The sequence below is a fragment of the Oncorhynchus mykiss genome, chromosome 17 (genome assembly GCF_057628025.1).
Source record: "Oncorhynchus mykiss isolate SJ-2025 chromosome 17, ASM5762802v1, whole genome shotgun sequence".
Classification (NCBI taxonomy): Eukaryota; Metazoa; Chordata; class Actinopteri; order Salmoniformes; family Salmonidae; genus Oncorhynchus; species Oncorhynchus mykiss.
In genome coordinates, this window is record NC_143038.1 from 6,981,520 (window position 1) to 6,996,712 (window position 15,193).

General features: G+C 50.0%; 1 protein-coding gene across 2 annotated transcripts in view; it reads right to left on the reverse strand.

Moving 5' to 3' along the window:
* The window catches only part of LOC110493541 (VPS10 domain-containing receptor SorCS1), a 153,998-nt gene that overhangs the window by 18,303 nt on the left and 120,502 nt on the right, over nucleotides 1–15,193 (reverse strand). For both annotated transcript variants that reach the window (XR_005036888.2, XM_036949462.2), the window contains exons 12-19: nucleotides 13,724–13,800; nucleotides 7,857–7,948; nucleotides 7,126–7,233; nucleotides 5,245–5,362; nucleotides 3,237–3,370; nucleotides 1,779–1,892; nucleotides 811–982; nucleotides 342–528 (exon numbers count right to left, since the gene is read on the reverse strand). Coding sequence is in view for 1 of the 2 variants with exons in the window: in XM_036949462.2 (XP_036805357.2) it covers nucleotides 342–528; nucleotides 811–982; nucleotides 1,779–1,892; nucleotides 3,237–3,370; nucleotides 5,245–5,362; nucleotides 7,126–7,233; nucleotides 7,857–7,948; nucleotides 13,724–13,800 (1,002 nt within the window). In the remaining variant the exon portion in view is untranslated. The remainder of the gene's footprint in view (nucleotides 1–341; nucleotides 529–810; nucleotides 983–1,778; nucleotides 1,893–3,236; nucleotides 3,371–5,244; nucleotides 5,363–7,125; nucleotides 7,234–7,856; nucleotides 7,949–13,723; nucleotides 13,801–15,193) is intronic.

Consider the following 15,193-nt stretch of genomic DNA (forward strand, 5'->3'; position numbering starts at 1 on the left):
CACCTGATTCAACTTGTCATCTAATCACTAAGCCCTCAATGAGTTGAACGAAGTGTGTTTGTCCAGGACTACAATACAAATGTGTACTGTTGGGGTACCCGAGGACCAGGGTTGGGAAACACTGTTCTACGCAAGTAAAAGTCTACAAAGGAACAATTTTGTGTGTCAGAATTGTATAACTACCTCACTCATATGTCTGTACATTACGGGCTACACTGACTTGAGGAAAGAATCGGTAAGAGAAAAACTACACTCACATGTTAAAGGTCGAAGACCAAACATGAAGTATGGAGGTTGAAGACCATGACTTGGTGAACCCACAGTGAGAGAGACAGACTCACATGTGACGTGGAGGTACAGCACCACGCTCTCCGACCCCAGCCTGTTCTCTCCTGTAGCGGACACACGGTAGATCCCCACAGCCTTGTAGACGTGCTTGACCCCATCCTCTATGGAGCTCACGTTGGAGTAGGTCAGAGCGTGACCGTCCCCGAAGTCCACCATGATGCTCGTCCTGGCTCCGTCGCCCTATACAGGAGGTGACAGTCATCAACCATTGAAGAAAGAAAACGGTATTCTTACACTAGCTACTGTAGGTATGTTTGAAATAACATTTCCATGAACATGTCATTTTCTAACACTTTATATGAAGATGTAATGGCATAGTAATATAATAGAGAGTATTGTGTTGCTATTACAGAAGTGGAGAGTTGCCATACATTTTACAATAATGATTTAAAGTCAGCGCCCGGTCTGAATGAACAGGGAGCCAGTTACTGTATTGCTCCTTAGGGGGAAAAAAACGCTCACCTCTTCAAGAAACACCAGGAAGGTGACATTGGTGCCCAGCGTAGCTGTCAGCTTTCCTTCACTGGTGACGAGGTGCAGGCCTTTGGGGGCCTGGGTAGGACAGTGCTGCCTCCTGGCCGTGTACTCTGCTATGACTCCCGCTGTGCAGTTATTGGACACCACCTTCCTGTAGCTGAATGCACACAGGTCACAACCGCGGTTAGAAGCTTTGCTGATGGATACATGAGCATCGAGAAGGACGACCTTAGCAGGTTAGCAGGTTGGCTATTGAGAATACATTCTCTTACAAAATGTCCTGTCATTTGAAATACCCTTATTCCAAGTGTACTTTTGCAGTCAGTTTTAATTAAATAGTGAATGAGTGTACATACAGATGTAGGAACTTAATTTGAGACAGAAAATAACATTTTACTGCAGTGGGCTAAATCAGGGTCACACAGTGTGATTCTTGGTAGTCTTAAACAAATCTACTTTGATTTGATTTGATTTTGAATTTGATTTGATCTACTTTGGAAAAAAAAAGAGTAAACAACTCACACACATGGTTATGGGCTTAAAAAAAAGACGACATGTACCATGTCAGATATAGAGTTGAAATGTATTCAATTTTTAGTTTGCATCCCAAAATTACTCTTTATATACACATCACAGGAGACTGAACTATACCAAAACTGTTTGACATAGAAACACCGGATTTGAGATGTTTTTATGAAAAATATTATTAACATTCCACCAAAAACAGCTATTTTGGTCATTGATGGCAGGAAAGGGCTACTGAACATTTTTGTAAAGATTGATACATTTTTTGTAAGGGACAATTACACACTTCAGAAGCCTTTTTAAACCTCAAATACACTACACATTTTACATTTCCTGCATTACAGGAAAGTTCTCCTTCAACAGGGTGATCAAATTAAGATCCAACATCTGTAAGAGGCTAATGAGAGTCCTGGGGAAAATCTGCTTACCCAGTGCTGTTGATGAAAGTAGTCCCTGTGGTACAGCTTCTAGACATGGACGATGGGAGGAACCAAAAGGCGGGGGTGCACTTGCCGTCACTCCGCCTCTCATAGCCATAGTCACTGTAATGTTTGGATCATACCAAAATAAACAACAGTCGAGTGAAATGATACACAGTAAACTTTTATAAGTGATTCAATTCCTGACTCATACTGGTGACCCTGGAGTGAAAATAATTGAAGAATTTCACAGGCACTTATTGATTTTACAGAAATTCTGTAATAATGTTATTGTATTTTTAGTTTTTCAAACCCAGCCAAAGTTGTTTATGCTACAATAATAGCATTAACACAGTCAAGTGAAATTCAACAAAGTTTGTTTTGATACATTTGATTTATGTGACAGAGGAATTGTCTTTGAGGGTTTGGGGTGGGACTCTGCACTGGGGCCTGAAAACACATCTGAAACAAACTCATTTGACAAAAACCCTATTTTATTTTTTAAAAACATCTCTAGTTTGTTTGTCCTATCATTAAAAGGCAACGCTGCCAGCACGCGTGTCCTCAAAATGATAGGAACAAATTGGCCCAATTAGGCCGACATGCACAGAGATGCAGAAGTGTTGTGATAGTTAATGAACACTATTAAGCCTGATGATTAATTGTCTCTTACTAAAACTCATTCCAAGTTCACCGTCTCACTCAAGGGGCCCACGGATTTGGGAATTAACAAAAGCAACATTAATAATACTGATAGATAATTAAAAGAAATGGATTGTGAAGTTTGTAGCAAATAATGCTTTGGAAATGCGTCGTTGATGAACAGAGTCACTGGCAAAAGCTGAAAACCACAAAAGCAGTGACAGAGTTGGTTTCTTAAACGTATGGTGACATTCAAGGAGAAACACACACACACACACTTCCCTATCCCACTCCCTATCCCCCATGCAAACTTGGATCCTGTCAACCCTCCTCTCTCTCTCTGCGCTTTTTCCTTCATTCTTCGACACACACACACAGCTTGGAGTGGTGCAGTTGACTGCATTCCACTTAGCCGGAGCAGCCTCCAAGAGAATCCAGAAGCTATGTTTCCTCTGCAATTCTAATCTGGAGTGAGCTTCACCATGACGGTGATCCCTTATCTTTTCATCCTTCGCTTCCAGGCTTCTTTTTTCCCCTCCTCCACTCCATATGCCAGTGGTATATTGATAGGGCAGCTTAGGCAGAAGTTGTAACGCTAGACGTGTTTGTGGTCGAGTAGTGTGTTGTAGTCTCTCCTCAAGTACAATCCGCCAGTTCCGGTTAGTTGATCTATTGCAGTACAATTCCATTCAAGTAAACCGTTAACTTGTGTGATGTTTACTATGTGTATTGTGTGCCAGTTTACTTACATTGTATTTACACTGTACCTACTTCTGCGTAATTTAGGGGTACTTAATGTGAAGCGGGACCCATCTGTCTACTCACCACTCAAAGTCGGCCTCTGTGCAGTCGCAGGGCGCCGAGGTCATCGTGACCGAGTATGTCTTACCCATAACGCACCTGGCTATGGGCTTCAACTTCCTGTAGATTCTTTTCACTCCCATGATGCACGGCTCGCCCTGTGGATATATTTTCCGAATTTAACATTTATTTGGGAAAAAAGGGGTTGCTTTTCTTACATTTCACCCCATCGCCATACATAATTTACTGCAGTGCGGTGAACCATGCCTGTATCATACTGTGTGTGAAAAGGCATGCCGTTGGTTTTTCCTTTAGATGGGCTTATTTTGCATCGCTGCCCACTGAGGCTCATGTTGTGTGGTGTGCTAGCGGTAAGCGATGCTAAACTTAAAACACTTCTCTCTCTCATGTATCCTAGACCCAAGCTGTTACAGCTCGCTTGACTTAGTTTCGGAAAAACATGTAGATTTTTCGTTTTGGTATGTAGGGCTGTGCTGGATGAATCAAAATGTTGTTTTTCTAAGGGTAAAACAGTAGTTCTGCCATTGTCTCTCGTAGAGTCAGGTGGTTTAACAGGAGGCTAGAGGAGTGTACCCTTCAGAAGCAGAGTTGGTGTCTCTTTCCCCCTCTCTCTCTCGTTTCAAATAGGGATACCTACGTAGATTACATACATTTGAATTTGGACTATGACAGCAAATACACTGAATGTGGAGTCAGGTGGTTTAACAGGAGGCTAGAGGAGTGTACCCCTCAGAGGCAGAGTTAGTTCTCTCTCTCTCAACGTGATAACACAAATGGCCTGATTGTGGCTTTAAGACCCAATCTGCTATTTCAACACCTTTCCCTGCCACAGACTGTTGCTTTAAAAAACACACACACACACACACACACACACACACACACACACACACACACACACACACACAAACACACACACACACACCACAGCCTTTCCTTTGGGCCAGTTCCCAATCTGTTCTTCAGTGTTTACCTCTATAATTGAACTGGACTGTTGTCCACTTCCATGGCTATATGTTTTGATCGTTAGGGCCAGCCCAATCATATAGATGTCTGAGTCAATTACAGTAGCTCGGTCAGAATAAAGAAGCACTCTCCGTCTCATCCTTATGTTAGGCTCTGGGTCTGTCTAGGCTTGAGGTAGAGCATTCGCTCTGGCTCAAACGTATGCAGTGTTTTATAAGGAGAGTTGTAGAGACACACATACATCAGCAAGAATTAGAGGGACTATGCCTAAGTGCTTTTGGGCCTGAGGGAGAGGAACGCCCGGCAGCTGTCCAGCGCACACTCAAGAGCTCAACGCAAAGCAGAGGGTGGAGGTAAGGGAGTGATCAAGCAAGTACACTGCATGCCAAAACTGTTTTTCATTCTATCAAGGGTTTCGGGCTATCTAGACCTCTCTGTCAAGTAAATGATAAGAGATGGAGGTTTGTGGGAATGGCCCCAGACCACACATAGTAGCAGTAGGGGCAGCATGTAGCCTAGCGGTTAAGAGCACTGAGCCAGTAACCGAGAGGTCGCTGGTTCGAATCCCGAGACGACTAGGTGAAAAAAAATCTACCTGGATAAGAGTCTGCTAAGTGACACACATTTTCATGTAGCAGGTTAAAGATGCATTATGCAGAAATCGCTCCGCTGTTTCCTGGTTGCTAAAATTCAAATAGTTTGCCTAATTTCAGTTTGTGACAAGTATAGAGTAGAGAATAATTGTAATATCTAAACCACTGTGAAATGTATTTTCCGTAAACCAAAACTACGTTTGAAGCTGGTGTACAAAATTGTAAGTGAGACTCAAAAACAAAACTTATGAACAGGAAGCATAGAAGTAGGACACATAGAACAGATCTACCAAACGCGCAAGATATAAAGTGCTCACAACTTCTTGCAATGGGAGTTGTTTGGTCATAAAGCACAGAGTTGGGTTGTTAGTGTTCTACATGTCAGGAGCTATCCAGGGCTGAAATGACCAGGCTGAGGTCGGCCTGTGCAGACAGAGTTATGTAGGTGCCATTACCCGGTTGTGTAGGTGCCATGTCTGGTAATCCCCCTCTGTACATCTCCGGTTGAAGATGGACCTGAAGTCAATCTTGACTAGCTGCCACTCGGACCGGTGACTGACGTGGCCAAAGATCCTGCAAACAGCAAGGAACCTTACAGCTGCAGCAGACAAGGCACACTGGTATCTGGTTGTCAGTTAGCAAAGCCACAGCAGCTGTGAACACTGATAGGTGCACTACACTGAAACACAGCAGTCTGGTTATAAGGACAGAAGGTGGCAGAGGGAAACACACTAGTCAAACTAAGGAGTGTCTGGTACGGCACCCATATTAGGAAGTTCCTCAGTTGTCAGACCGAGGCGTCAATCAAGACAGGACACTTCTGAGCTGAAGAGAATATTCTTAGGAGTAGTTGGCTAGAGCAATGTAAAAGTGTGGAGTCAACTTATTTTCTTTCTTTGACGAACAGGACAGTTGTTACTAAAAGCTTCAGAGAAGTGGCATTTGGCAACGAATGGAATGTGTACTATGAAATCTAAATGAATCACTTTACAAGACGAGGTATGCCTTACAGGGTGAGTATTTCCCCCAGATTCAACAAAAATGTCAACCGAAATTCAAGGTTATAACACCACAACATTCAGAAGTCTCAGAAGACATTCCTTCTCAAAATTGGGTGGGAGTTTAACTGGAATTGACCTCCTCTCTCTGCTAAAACCAAACAACAAATTTATCAATCAATCCATCAACTACTGGACTGAGGCGCTGGTCCATAACTCTCACGAACTGTAAAATCATTATTAATTGATAAGATAAATGATAAATAATGAGGTGTCCATACGCAGAGATGCAGAACAGCTGTAGTAGGCTGTCAACAATCTCCTAACAGTATCATATCCCACAGTCCTGTCTGTCTCAGCTGGTTCAGAGAAGTGTATAGCACTCTGAGCCTACAGGGAGAAAGTCACTTATCCTATCTTTTCCTTCCATCTTCCCCGCTCTCTCTTTCCCTCCCATCATCTGCCTGTCTCTCCCCTCATCTCTCTCTCGCCCCACTTCGGTCCTTCCCTCTCCCAGTCGCAGCAGCTGTGGCCTATCCTTCTGTTGCCGTGCCGACTACAAAGTCAACTGTCTGTCCGTCACTCAGTTACGGTGATGACAGGTGTACGGAAAAAAAAAACTGATATTAAGGGCTACGGGAAGAACTTATGCAGCAGCCGTCTAAGTTTTCACACCAACAAAAGTGCAATGAGAGCCGTATCATCTCACGTAGTATAGCTAAGTGGGTCATTCTAGAAGGAAAGAAGTAATCGAAAAGACGGAAAACTTCCCGCGCCGTGTTTCTTAAAACTATTGAGTCAATGTTGCTCCATAATGCAGAAAGAAGTTGTAGAGTCGTACTTTCCTCGTCGGTCCTTCAGACAGTCTATTTTTTATTTTTGATGATGTTCCTCGTGTTCTTCAAAACGGAGTGCTCTGCTGTCGCCGAGCTCCCAACACCACTGATGTCTCTGTGATCATAATCCCGAGACAGATGGTTTTGATGTGAGGCTAAACCTTGAGAGGGATCTATTCCCTTCAAGTTAGGGAAAATGTGCGGCCAGCGCTGCCGTTACTACCAGGGGTTTGGATACGAGCAGAACCCCCCCCCCCGCACATAATGTTAACACATCCAACACGGTTACGGTTCATTCAATCTCTATTCACTATGTTAACATATAAAAACATGCTGTTTATCTGCAATCAGATGGTGTAGTGGCAGCACGGCTGTCTATACGGACAACATACAGGACACTTCTGGGCCAACGTCTGAATCCCGCATCCACCCCCTTTCGGCTCGGAGTTTCCCCTTATCGGTCTCCCTCTCATTCAAAATTGGGTAAAGAAAATCGACTTACGTCATGATGAGAGTCTCCTCCCCCGGCTCCCCTAGCAACCCGTCCACAAACAGAGGAGACATGGTGAAACTGTATTTATTCCACTGTCTCCCCTCGTCGAAACTCATCCTGTGCGAGGAACCATAGAAACAGAACTAGTATTTTGTAGTATTTATAGTATTGTCTGCAGTATCTTTATGGTAGAAACCATAGCAATATAATAACACATACCATAACTGATGGACAGAATTAGAACATATTACAGTGTATAATATTACAGTATTATGTGCATCTCTATGGAAGAAAACACATCTTCTCCAGTGTCTCATCAAACTAATAAAAACTGAATTTAAATTATTCCACCATGACACAGGATATGAGCACTGCATTCTAAAAGGCACTGAAAGGCAAGGCTTACATCACGTAACGAACAGGGAAAGGTGAAATTGAATGGCAATCGTCAAAGGAGGAGAATATCTCACGGCCTACTGGTTTGGAATTACACTAATAACTTCCTATGTTCTTAGACATACTCATTACACTATCAGGCTTGTGGGAACGTGAGGATTGAGTCTTCCTGAGAGAGAGAGAGAGAGAGGGAGAGGGAGAGGAAAAGAGAGAGGAAAAGAGAGAGAGAGGGGAAAAGAGATTGAAAGAGAGGAGGAGAGGGAGACAGAAATGAAAGAGAGCAAGAGAGAGCAGGCGAGCCGATGCAAACCATGCCAAATTCTATTTCTCTAATAGAGATTCACCATAGGTGTCGGATGGGGAGTGGAGTGTGTCTTATAGCCACCAGGGCCCCTCCTTGGTCCAGGTAGAGAACACTGTACTCCTCATCAAAGATCTGAAAGACAAAAGGTATAAAGTATAAACTCATTAAATTACTAGCGTTATTGATTACCAAGACATTTTTGTTTTAGTAGTGGACTTTAATGTTGATGAAAGAGCAACCTAATGAATGAAAGTACACACACATAGGCATGCACACACATACACACACAAACCTGAAATGAGTTATGGCTCAAATCAGCATGATGATAATACATCAGACACCACTCCCCCTCTCACCCACTCTCCCTCCCTCCACCAACCCCTCTCGCTCTCTCCCTCTCTACATTCACCCCTCTCCCTCCCTTCATTCCTCTCTCCCTCTCTACAGTCACCCCTCTCCCTCCCTTCACTCCTCTCTCCCTCTCTACAGTCACCCCTCTCCCTCCCTTCACTCCTCTCTCCCTCTCTACAGTCACCCCTCTCCCTCCCTCCACCCCTGTCACTCCACCCCTGTCACTCCACCCCTCTCACTCAGTCCCTCTCTGTCCACCTCTCCCTCCCTCCACCCCTCTCCTTCTCCCCCTCTCTCTCTCCCCCTACCCCCCACCCTCTCCCCCTCACAATCCCTCATCTGTCCCCAAAAAACCCACCTTTGTCCCTCTTTCCCTTCACTCCTCTCTCCCTCTCCTACCCACACTCCCTCCAACCACCCCTCCCTCTCCCTCCATCTCTCCCTCCATCTCTCCCTCCACCCCTCTCCCTCTACCCCTCTCCCACCTTCCTAAACCCCTCTCCCCCCACCTCTCTCCCACCATCCTCCACCCCTCTCCCCCGTCTACCTCCCTCTTCATCTCTGTCCCTCACCCACCCCACACCCTCCACCCCTCTACCTCCCTCCACCCCTCTCTCCATCCACCCCTCTTCATCTCTGTCCCTCTCACCCACCCCACACCCTCCACCCACCCCTCACCGTCCCCCTCCCACCTTCTCCCCCTCTCCACATCCATCCACCCCTCCCACCCTACACCCCTCTCTCCCTTCCTCCCTACATCCCTCCACTCACCCCTCTCACTCTCTCCACACCCCTCTCCCTCCACCTTTCCCTCCCTGCCTCCACCCCTCGCACCCTACACCCCTCTCCCTCCCTCCACCCCTCTCTCCCTCCCTCCCTTCACTCTCCCCTCTCCCTCCACCCCTCTGTCCCGCCACCCCTCCCTCTCCCCCCTCTCTCCCTCCACTCACCCCTCTGGCTCTCTCCATTCACCCCTCTCCCTCCACCCCTCTCTCCCTCCCTCTCACTACCCCTCTCCATCTCACTCCACCCCCCCTCCCTCCACCTCTCACTCCACCCATCTCCCTCACTCCACCCCTCTAACTCAGTCCCTCTCTGTCCAACTCTCCCTCCCTCCACCCATCTCTGTCCCCCTCTACCCCTATTAATCCACCCTCTCCCTCCACCCCTCCACCCCCCGTCCCTCTTTCCCTCTACTTCTATTAATCCACCCTCTCCCTCCACCCCCCCGTCCCTCTTTCCCTCTACTTCTATTAATCCACCCTCTCCCTCCACCCCCCGTCCCTCTTTCCCTCTCTACCCCTATTAATCCACCCTCTCCCTCCACCCCCCCTGTCCCTCTTTCCCTCTCCCATCCCTCTCTCCCACCTTCTCCCCCTCTCTCCACCCATCTCCCTCCACCCCTCACTCTCTCTCCCTCCACCCCTCCCGCTCACTCCCTACACCCCTCTCTCCCTCCACCCCCCTCCGTCCCCCTCCATCTCCCTCCACCTCTCTCCAACCCTCCCTCTCCCTCCACCCCCCTCCATCTCCCTCCACCTCTCTCCAACCCTCCCTCTCCCTCTCATCTCTGTCCCTCTCTCCCTCCTCATCTCTGTCCCTCTCTCCCTCCTCATCTCTGTCCCTCTCTCCCTCCTCATCTCTGTCCCTCTCTCCCTCCTCATCTCTGTCCCTCTCTCCCTCCACCCCTCTCTCTCTCCCTCCACTCTCCCCTCTCCCTCCACCCCTCTGTCCCACCACCCCTCCCTCTCCCCCCAGTCTCCCTCCACTCACCCCTCTGGCTCTCTCCATTCACCCCTCTCCCTCCACCCCTCTCTCCCTCCCTCTCACTACCCCTCTCCATCTCACTCCACCCCCCCTCCCTCCACCTCTCACTCCACCCATCTCCCTCACTCCACCCCTCTAACTCAGTCCCTCTCTGTCCAACTCTCCCTCCCTCCACCCATCTCTGTCCCCCTCTACCCCTATTAATCCACCCTCTCCCTCCACCCCTCCACCCCCCCGTCCCTCTTTCCCTCTACTTCTATTAATCCACCCTCTCCCTCCACCCCCCCCGTCCCTCTTTCCCTCTACTTCTATTAATCCACCCTCTCCCTCCACCCCCCCTTCCCTCTTTCCCTCTCTACCCCTATTAATCCACCCTCTCCCTCCACCCCCCCCTGTCCCTCTTTCCCTCTCCCATCCCTCTCTCCCACCTTCTCCCCCTCTCTCCACCCATCTCCCTCCACCCCTCACTCTCTCTCCCTCCACCCCTCCCGCTCACTCCCTACACCCCTCCCGCTCACTCTCCCTTCACCCCTCTCTCCCTCCACCCCTCTCCGTCCCCCTCCATCTCCCTCCACCTCTCTCCAACCCTCCCTCTCCCTCTCATCTCTGTCCCTCTCTCCCTCCTCATCTCTGTCCCTCTCTCCCTCCTCATCTCTGTCCCTCTCTCCCTCCTCATCTCTGTCCCTCTCTCCCTCCTCATCTCTGTCCCTCTCTCCCTCCTCATCTCTGTCCCTCTCTCCCTCCTCATCTCTGTCCCTCTCTCCCTTCCTCCACCCCTCTCCCTCCAACCCTCTCTCCCATGACCCCACCGTCCCCCTCCCCCTCACTTCACCCCAGTTCCTCTCCCCCTCCGTCCCTCCCTTCCTCCCTCTCCGTTCCTCCCCCTCCAGCCCTCTACCCCTCCATCCCTCTCGCTCCCTCCACTCTCCCCCCACCCCTCCCGGCTCCCTCCACCCCACTCTCCCCCCACCCCTCCCGGCTCCCTCCACCATCACTAGCTCCCTCCATCCCACTCATTTTTATTTATTTATTTCACCTTTATTTAACCAGGTAGGTCAGTTGAGAACAAGTTCTCATTTACAATTGCAACCTGGCCAAGATAAAGCAAAGCAGTTCGACACATACAACACAGAGTTACACATGGAGTAAAACAAACATACAGTAGAAAAATGAGTATATATACAATGTGAGCAAATGAGGTGAGATAAGGGAGGTGAGATAAGGGAGGTAAAGGCAAAAAAAGGCCATGGTGACGAAGTAAATACAATGTAGCAAGTAAATAAAAAAACTCCCCCCTCCCATCTCTCTACCCCCCTCAACCCCCCTTCCTCACTCCCCCTCCCTCCACCTCACCCTCTCCACCACACTCTCCCTCCCTACCTCTATCTTCAGCCCTCTCCCTCCATCTTCAACTCTCTACCTCCACTTCACTCTCCCCTCCCTCCACCCCTCTCTCCTCATCTTCCCCTCCCTCCCTCCATCTTCACCCCTCTCCCTCCCTCCATCTTCACCCGTCTCCCCCCCTCCCTCCATCTTCACCCCTCTCACTACCACCATCTTCACCCCTCTCCCTCCCTCCCTCCATCTTCACCCCTCTCCCCCCCCTCCCTCTTCACCCCTCTCACCCCTCTCCCTCCCTCCACCCCTCTCTCCTCCCTCCCTCCACCCCTCTCTCCTCCCTCCCTCTTCAACCCTCTCCTTCCCTCCCTCTTCACCCCTCTCCCTCCCTAACTTCTTCCCCTCCCTCCCACTCTCCCTCCCTCCTCACCCCCCGCCATCTTCACCCCCCTCCCTCAATCTTCACCCCTCTCCCTCCCTCCCTCCATCTTCACCCCTCTCCCTCCCTCCCTCCCTCCCTCCATATTCACCCCGCTCCCTCCCTCTTCACCCCTCTCCCTCCCTCCTTCCTCACCCTTCCCTCCCCCCTCCTCCTCACCCCTCCCCCCTCCCCATCTTCCCCTCCCTCCCTCCATCTTCACTCCTCTCCCCTCTCCCTCCCTCCCTACCCTCTCCTCATCTTCCCCTCCCTCCCTCCATCTTCACCCCTCTCCCTCCCTCCATCTTCACCCGTCTCCCCCCTCCCTCCATCTTCACCCCTCTCACTACCACCATCTTCACCCCTCTCCCTCCCTCCCTCCATCTTCACCCCTCTCCCCCCCCTCCCTCTTCACCCCTCTCACCCCTCTCCCTCCCTCCCTCCCTCCCTCTTCACCCCTCTCCCTCCTCACCATCTTCACCCCTCTCCCTCCCTCCCTCCATCCATCTTCACCCCTCTCCCTCCCTCCCTCCCTCCATCTTCACCCCTCTCCCTCCCTCCCGCCATCCATCTTCAACCCTCTCCCTCCCTCCCTCCCTCCATCTTCACCCCTCTCCCTCCCTCCCTCCATCTTCACCCCTCTCCCTCCCTCCCTCCTTCACCCCTCTCCCTCCTTCACCCCTCTCCCTCCCTCCCTCCCTCCCTCCATCTTCACCCCTCTCTCTCCCTCCATCCCTCCATCTTCACCCCTCTCCCTTCCCCCCTCCCTCCATCTTCACCCCTCTCACTACCACCATCTTCACCCCTCTCCCTCCTCACCCCTCTCCATCTTCACCCCTCTCCCTCCCTCCATCTTCACCCCTCTCCCTCCCTCCATCCCTCCATCTTCACCCCTCTCCCTCCCTCCATCCCTTCATCTTCACCCCTCTCCCTCCCTCCATCCCTTCATCTTCACCCCTCTCCCTCCCTCCATCCCTTCATCTTCACCCCTCTCCCTCCCTCCATCCCTTCATCTTCATCCCTCTCCCCCCCTCCCTCCATCTTCACCCCTCTCCCCCCTCCCTCCATCTTCACCCCTCTCACTCCCACCATCTTCAACCCCCTCCCTCCATCTTCAACTCGCTCCCTTCATCTTCAACTCGCTCCCTCTTCACCCCTCTCCCGCTCCCTCTTCACCCCTCCCCCCCCTCCCCCCTCACCGCCCCCCCCCCTTCACCCCTCTCCCTCCCTCCCTCCCTCCCTCCATCTTCACCCCTCTCTCTCCCTCCATCCCTCCATCTTCACCCCTCTCCCTTCCCCCCTCCCTCCATCTTCACCCCTCTCTCTCCCTCCATCCCTCCATCTTCACCCCTCTCCCTTCCCCCCTCCCTCCATCTTCACCCCTCTCACTACCACCATCTTCACCCCTCTCCCTCCTCACCCCTCTCCATCTTCACCCCTCTCCCTCCCTCCATCTTCACCCCTCTCCCTCCCTCCATCCCTCCATCTTCACCCCTCTCCCTCCCTCCATCCCTTCATCTTCACCCCTCTCCCTCCCTCCATCCCTTCATCTTCACCCCTCTCCCTCCCTCCATCCCTTCATCTTCACCCCTCTCCCTCCCTCCATCCCTTCATCTTCATCCCTCTCCCCCCCTCCCTCCATCTTCACCCCTCTCCCCCCTCCCTCCATCTTCACCCCTCTCACTCCCACCATCTTCAACCCCCTCCCTCCATCTTCAACTCTTCACCCCTCTTCCTCCACCCCTCTTCACCCCTCTCCCCCCGCCTCTGCCTACATGCCTCTCTATTCATCATCTTGGGCTTTTAATTAGACACGAGGCCCCTTACATTTAAATCGCAGCCGTCAAATAAGGGAGGTAGAGGAGAGGTGGCACAGACACCCACCCACAGGCATCGTTGTACGGGCAAAGGCAGGGGGGCTACCGAATAACATTAGTCTCGGGATCTCATTTGATTATCTGCACTAAATCACAGCGGCGGGTGGCAAGGTGGTGGATTAAACATCATCCTGGGGATCCCTCCCTCTCTCTCACCTGTCTCCACGTGTTGCCGGCGTCCGAGGTGATGAACATGCTCACGTTGCTGGTGGTCAACTCCGCTCCGATGGAGCCTGAGGAGAGGAGTGGGGGGAGGTTGGGTGAAGTGTTCGGGATGAGAGAGTCCCGTATAACTTTAGCTAAGTGCTAAACTATTGATATCCTTGAGGGTGTGGGGCTGATTTAAATACAATCCAAACTTCCACATCGGCCTGATGTACTGTACTGTACAAATTACAGAAGTGATTTAAGTCATTTCTCCCTGAAGGATGCAGATTGTACACCAGAGTCTAAGTCAGCTGTATGAACCATCCAGTCTCCTCTATCATAAAGACCTCTGCTAGCAGAGTGAGGCTGTTGAGTCTTCTACTATAATTATTCCCATTTAGTGGCTAATTAGAGTCAGGTGGTTTAAAACATGAGGCTAGAGGAGAAGTCTCCCTCTCTCTCCCCTTCATGTACATATCTACCTCAGATACCTCGTACTACTGCACATTGATCGCCTCCAGTATTTATGCTGCAGTAGTTTATGTGTCGGGGGGCTAGGGTCAGTTTGTTATATCTGGAGTACTTCTCCTGTCCTATTCGGTGTCCTGTGTGAATCTAAGTGTGCGTTCTCTAATTCTCTCCTTCTCTCTTTCTCTCTCTCGGAGGACCTGAGCCCTAGGACCATGCCCCAGGACTACCTGACATGATGACTCCTTGCTGTCCCCAGTCCACCTGGCTGTGCTGCTGCTCCAGTTTCAACTGTTCTGCCTTATTATTATTCGACCATGCTGATCATTTATGAACATTTGAACATCTTGGCCATGTTCTGTTATAATCTCCACCCGGCACAGCCAGAAGAGGACTGGCCATCCCACATATGCTCTCTCTAATTCTCTCTTTCTTTCTCTCTCTCGGAGGACCTGAGCCCTAGGACCATGCCCCAGGAATACCTGACATGATGACTCCTTGCTGTCCCCAGTCCACCTGACTGTGCTGCTGCTCCAGTTTCAACTATTCTGCCTTATTATTATTCGACCATGCTGGTCATTTATGAACATTTGAACATCTTGACCATGTTTTGTTATAATCTCCACCCGGCACAGCCAGAAGAGGACTGGCCACCCCACATAGCCTGGTTCCTCTCTAGGTTTCTTCCTAGGTTTTGGCCTTTCTAGGGAGTTTTTCCTAGCCACCGTGCTTCTTCACCTGCATTGCTTGCTGTTTGGGGTTTTAGGCTGGGTTTCTGTACAGCACTTTGAGATATCAGCTGATGTACGAAGGGCTATATAAAATAAATTTGATTGAAATTTGAAATTTGATCGGGATACTGCTACATTCTTGTATATTATATTCCTCGTGTTACTATTTTTCTTTTTATTCAAAATTCTTAAATTCTGCATTGTTGGGAAGGGCTGGTAAAGTAAGCATTTCACGGTGAAGTCCACACCTGTTGCATTCGGCGCCTGTGACATAGCTGTT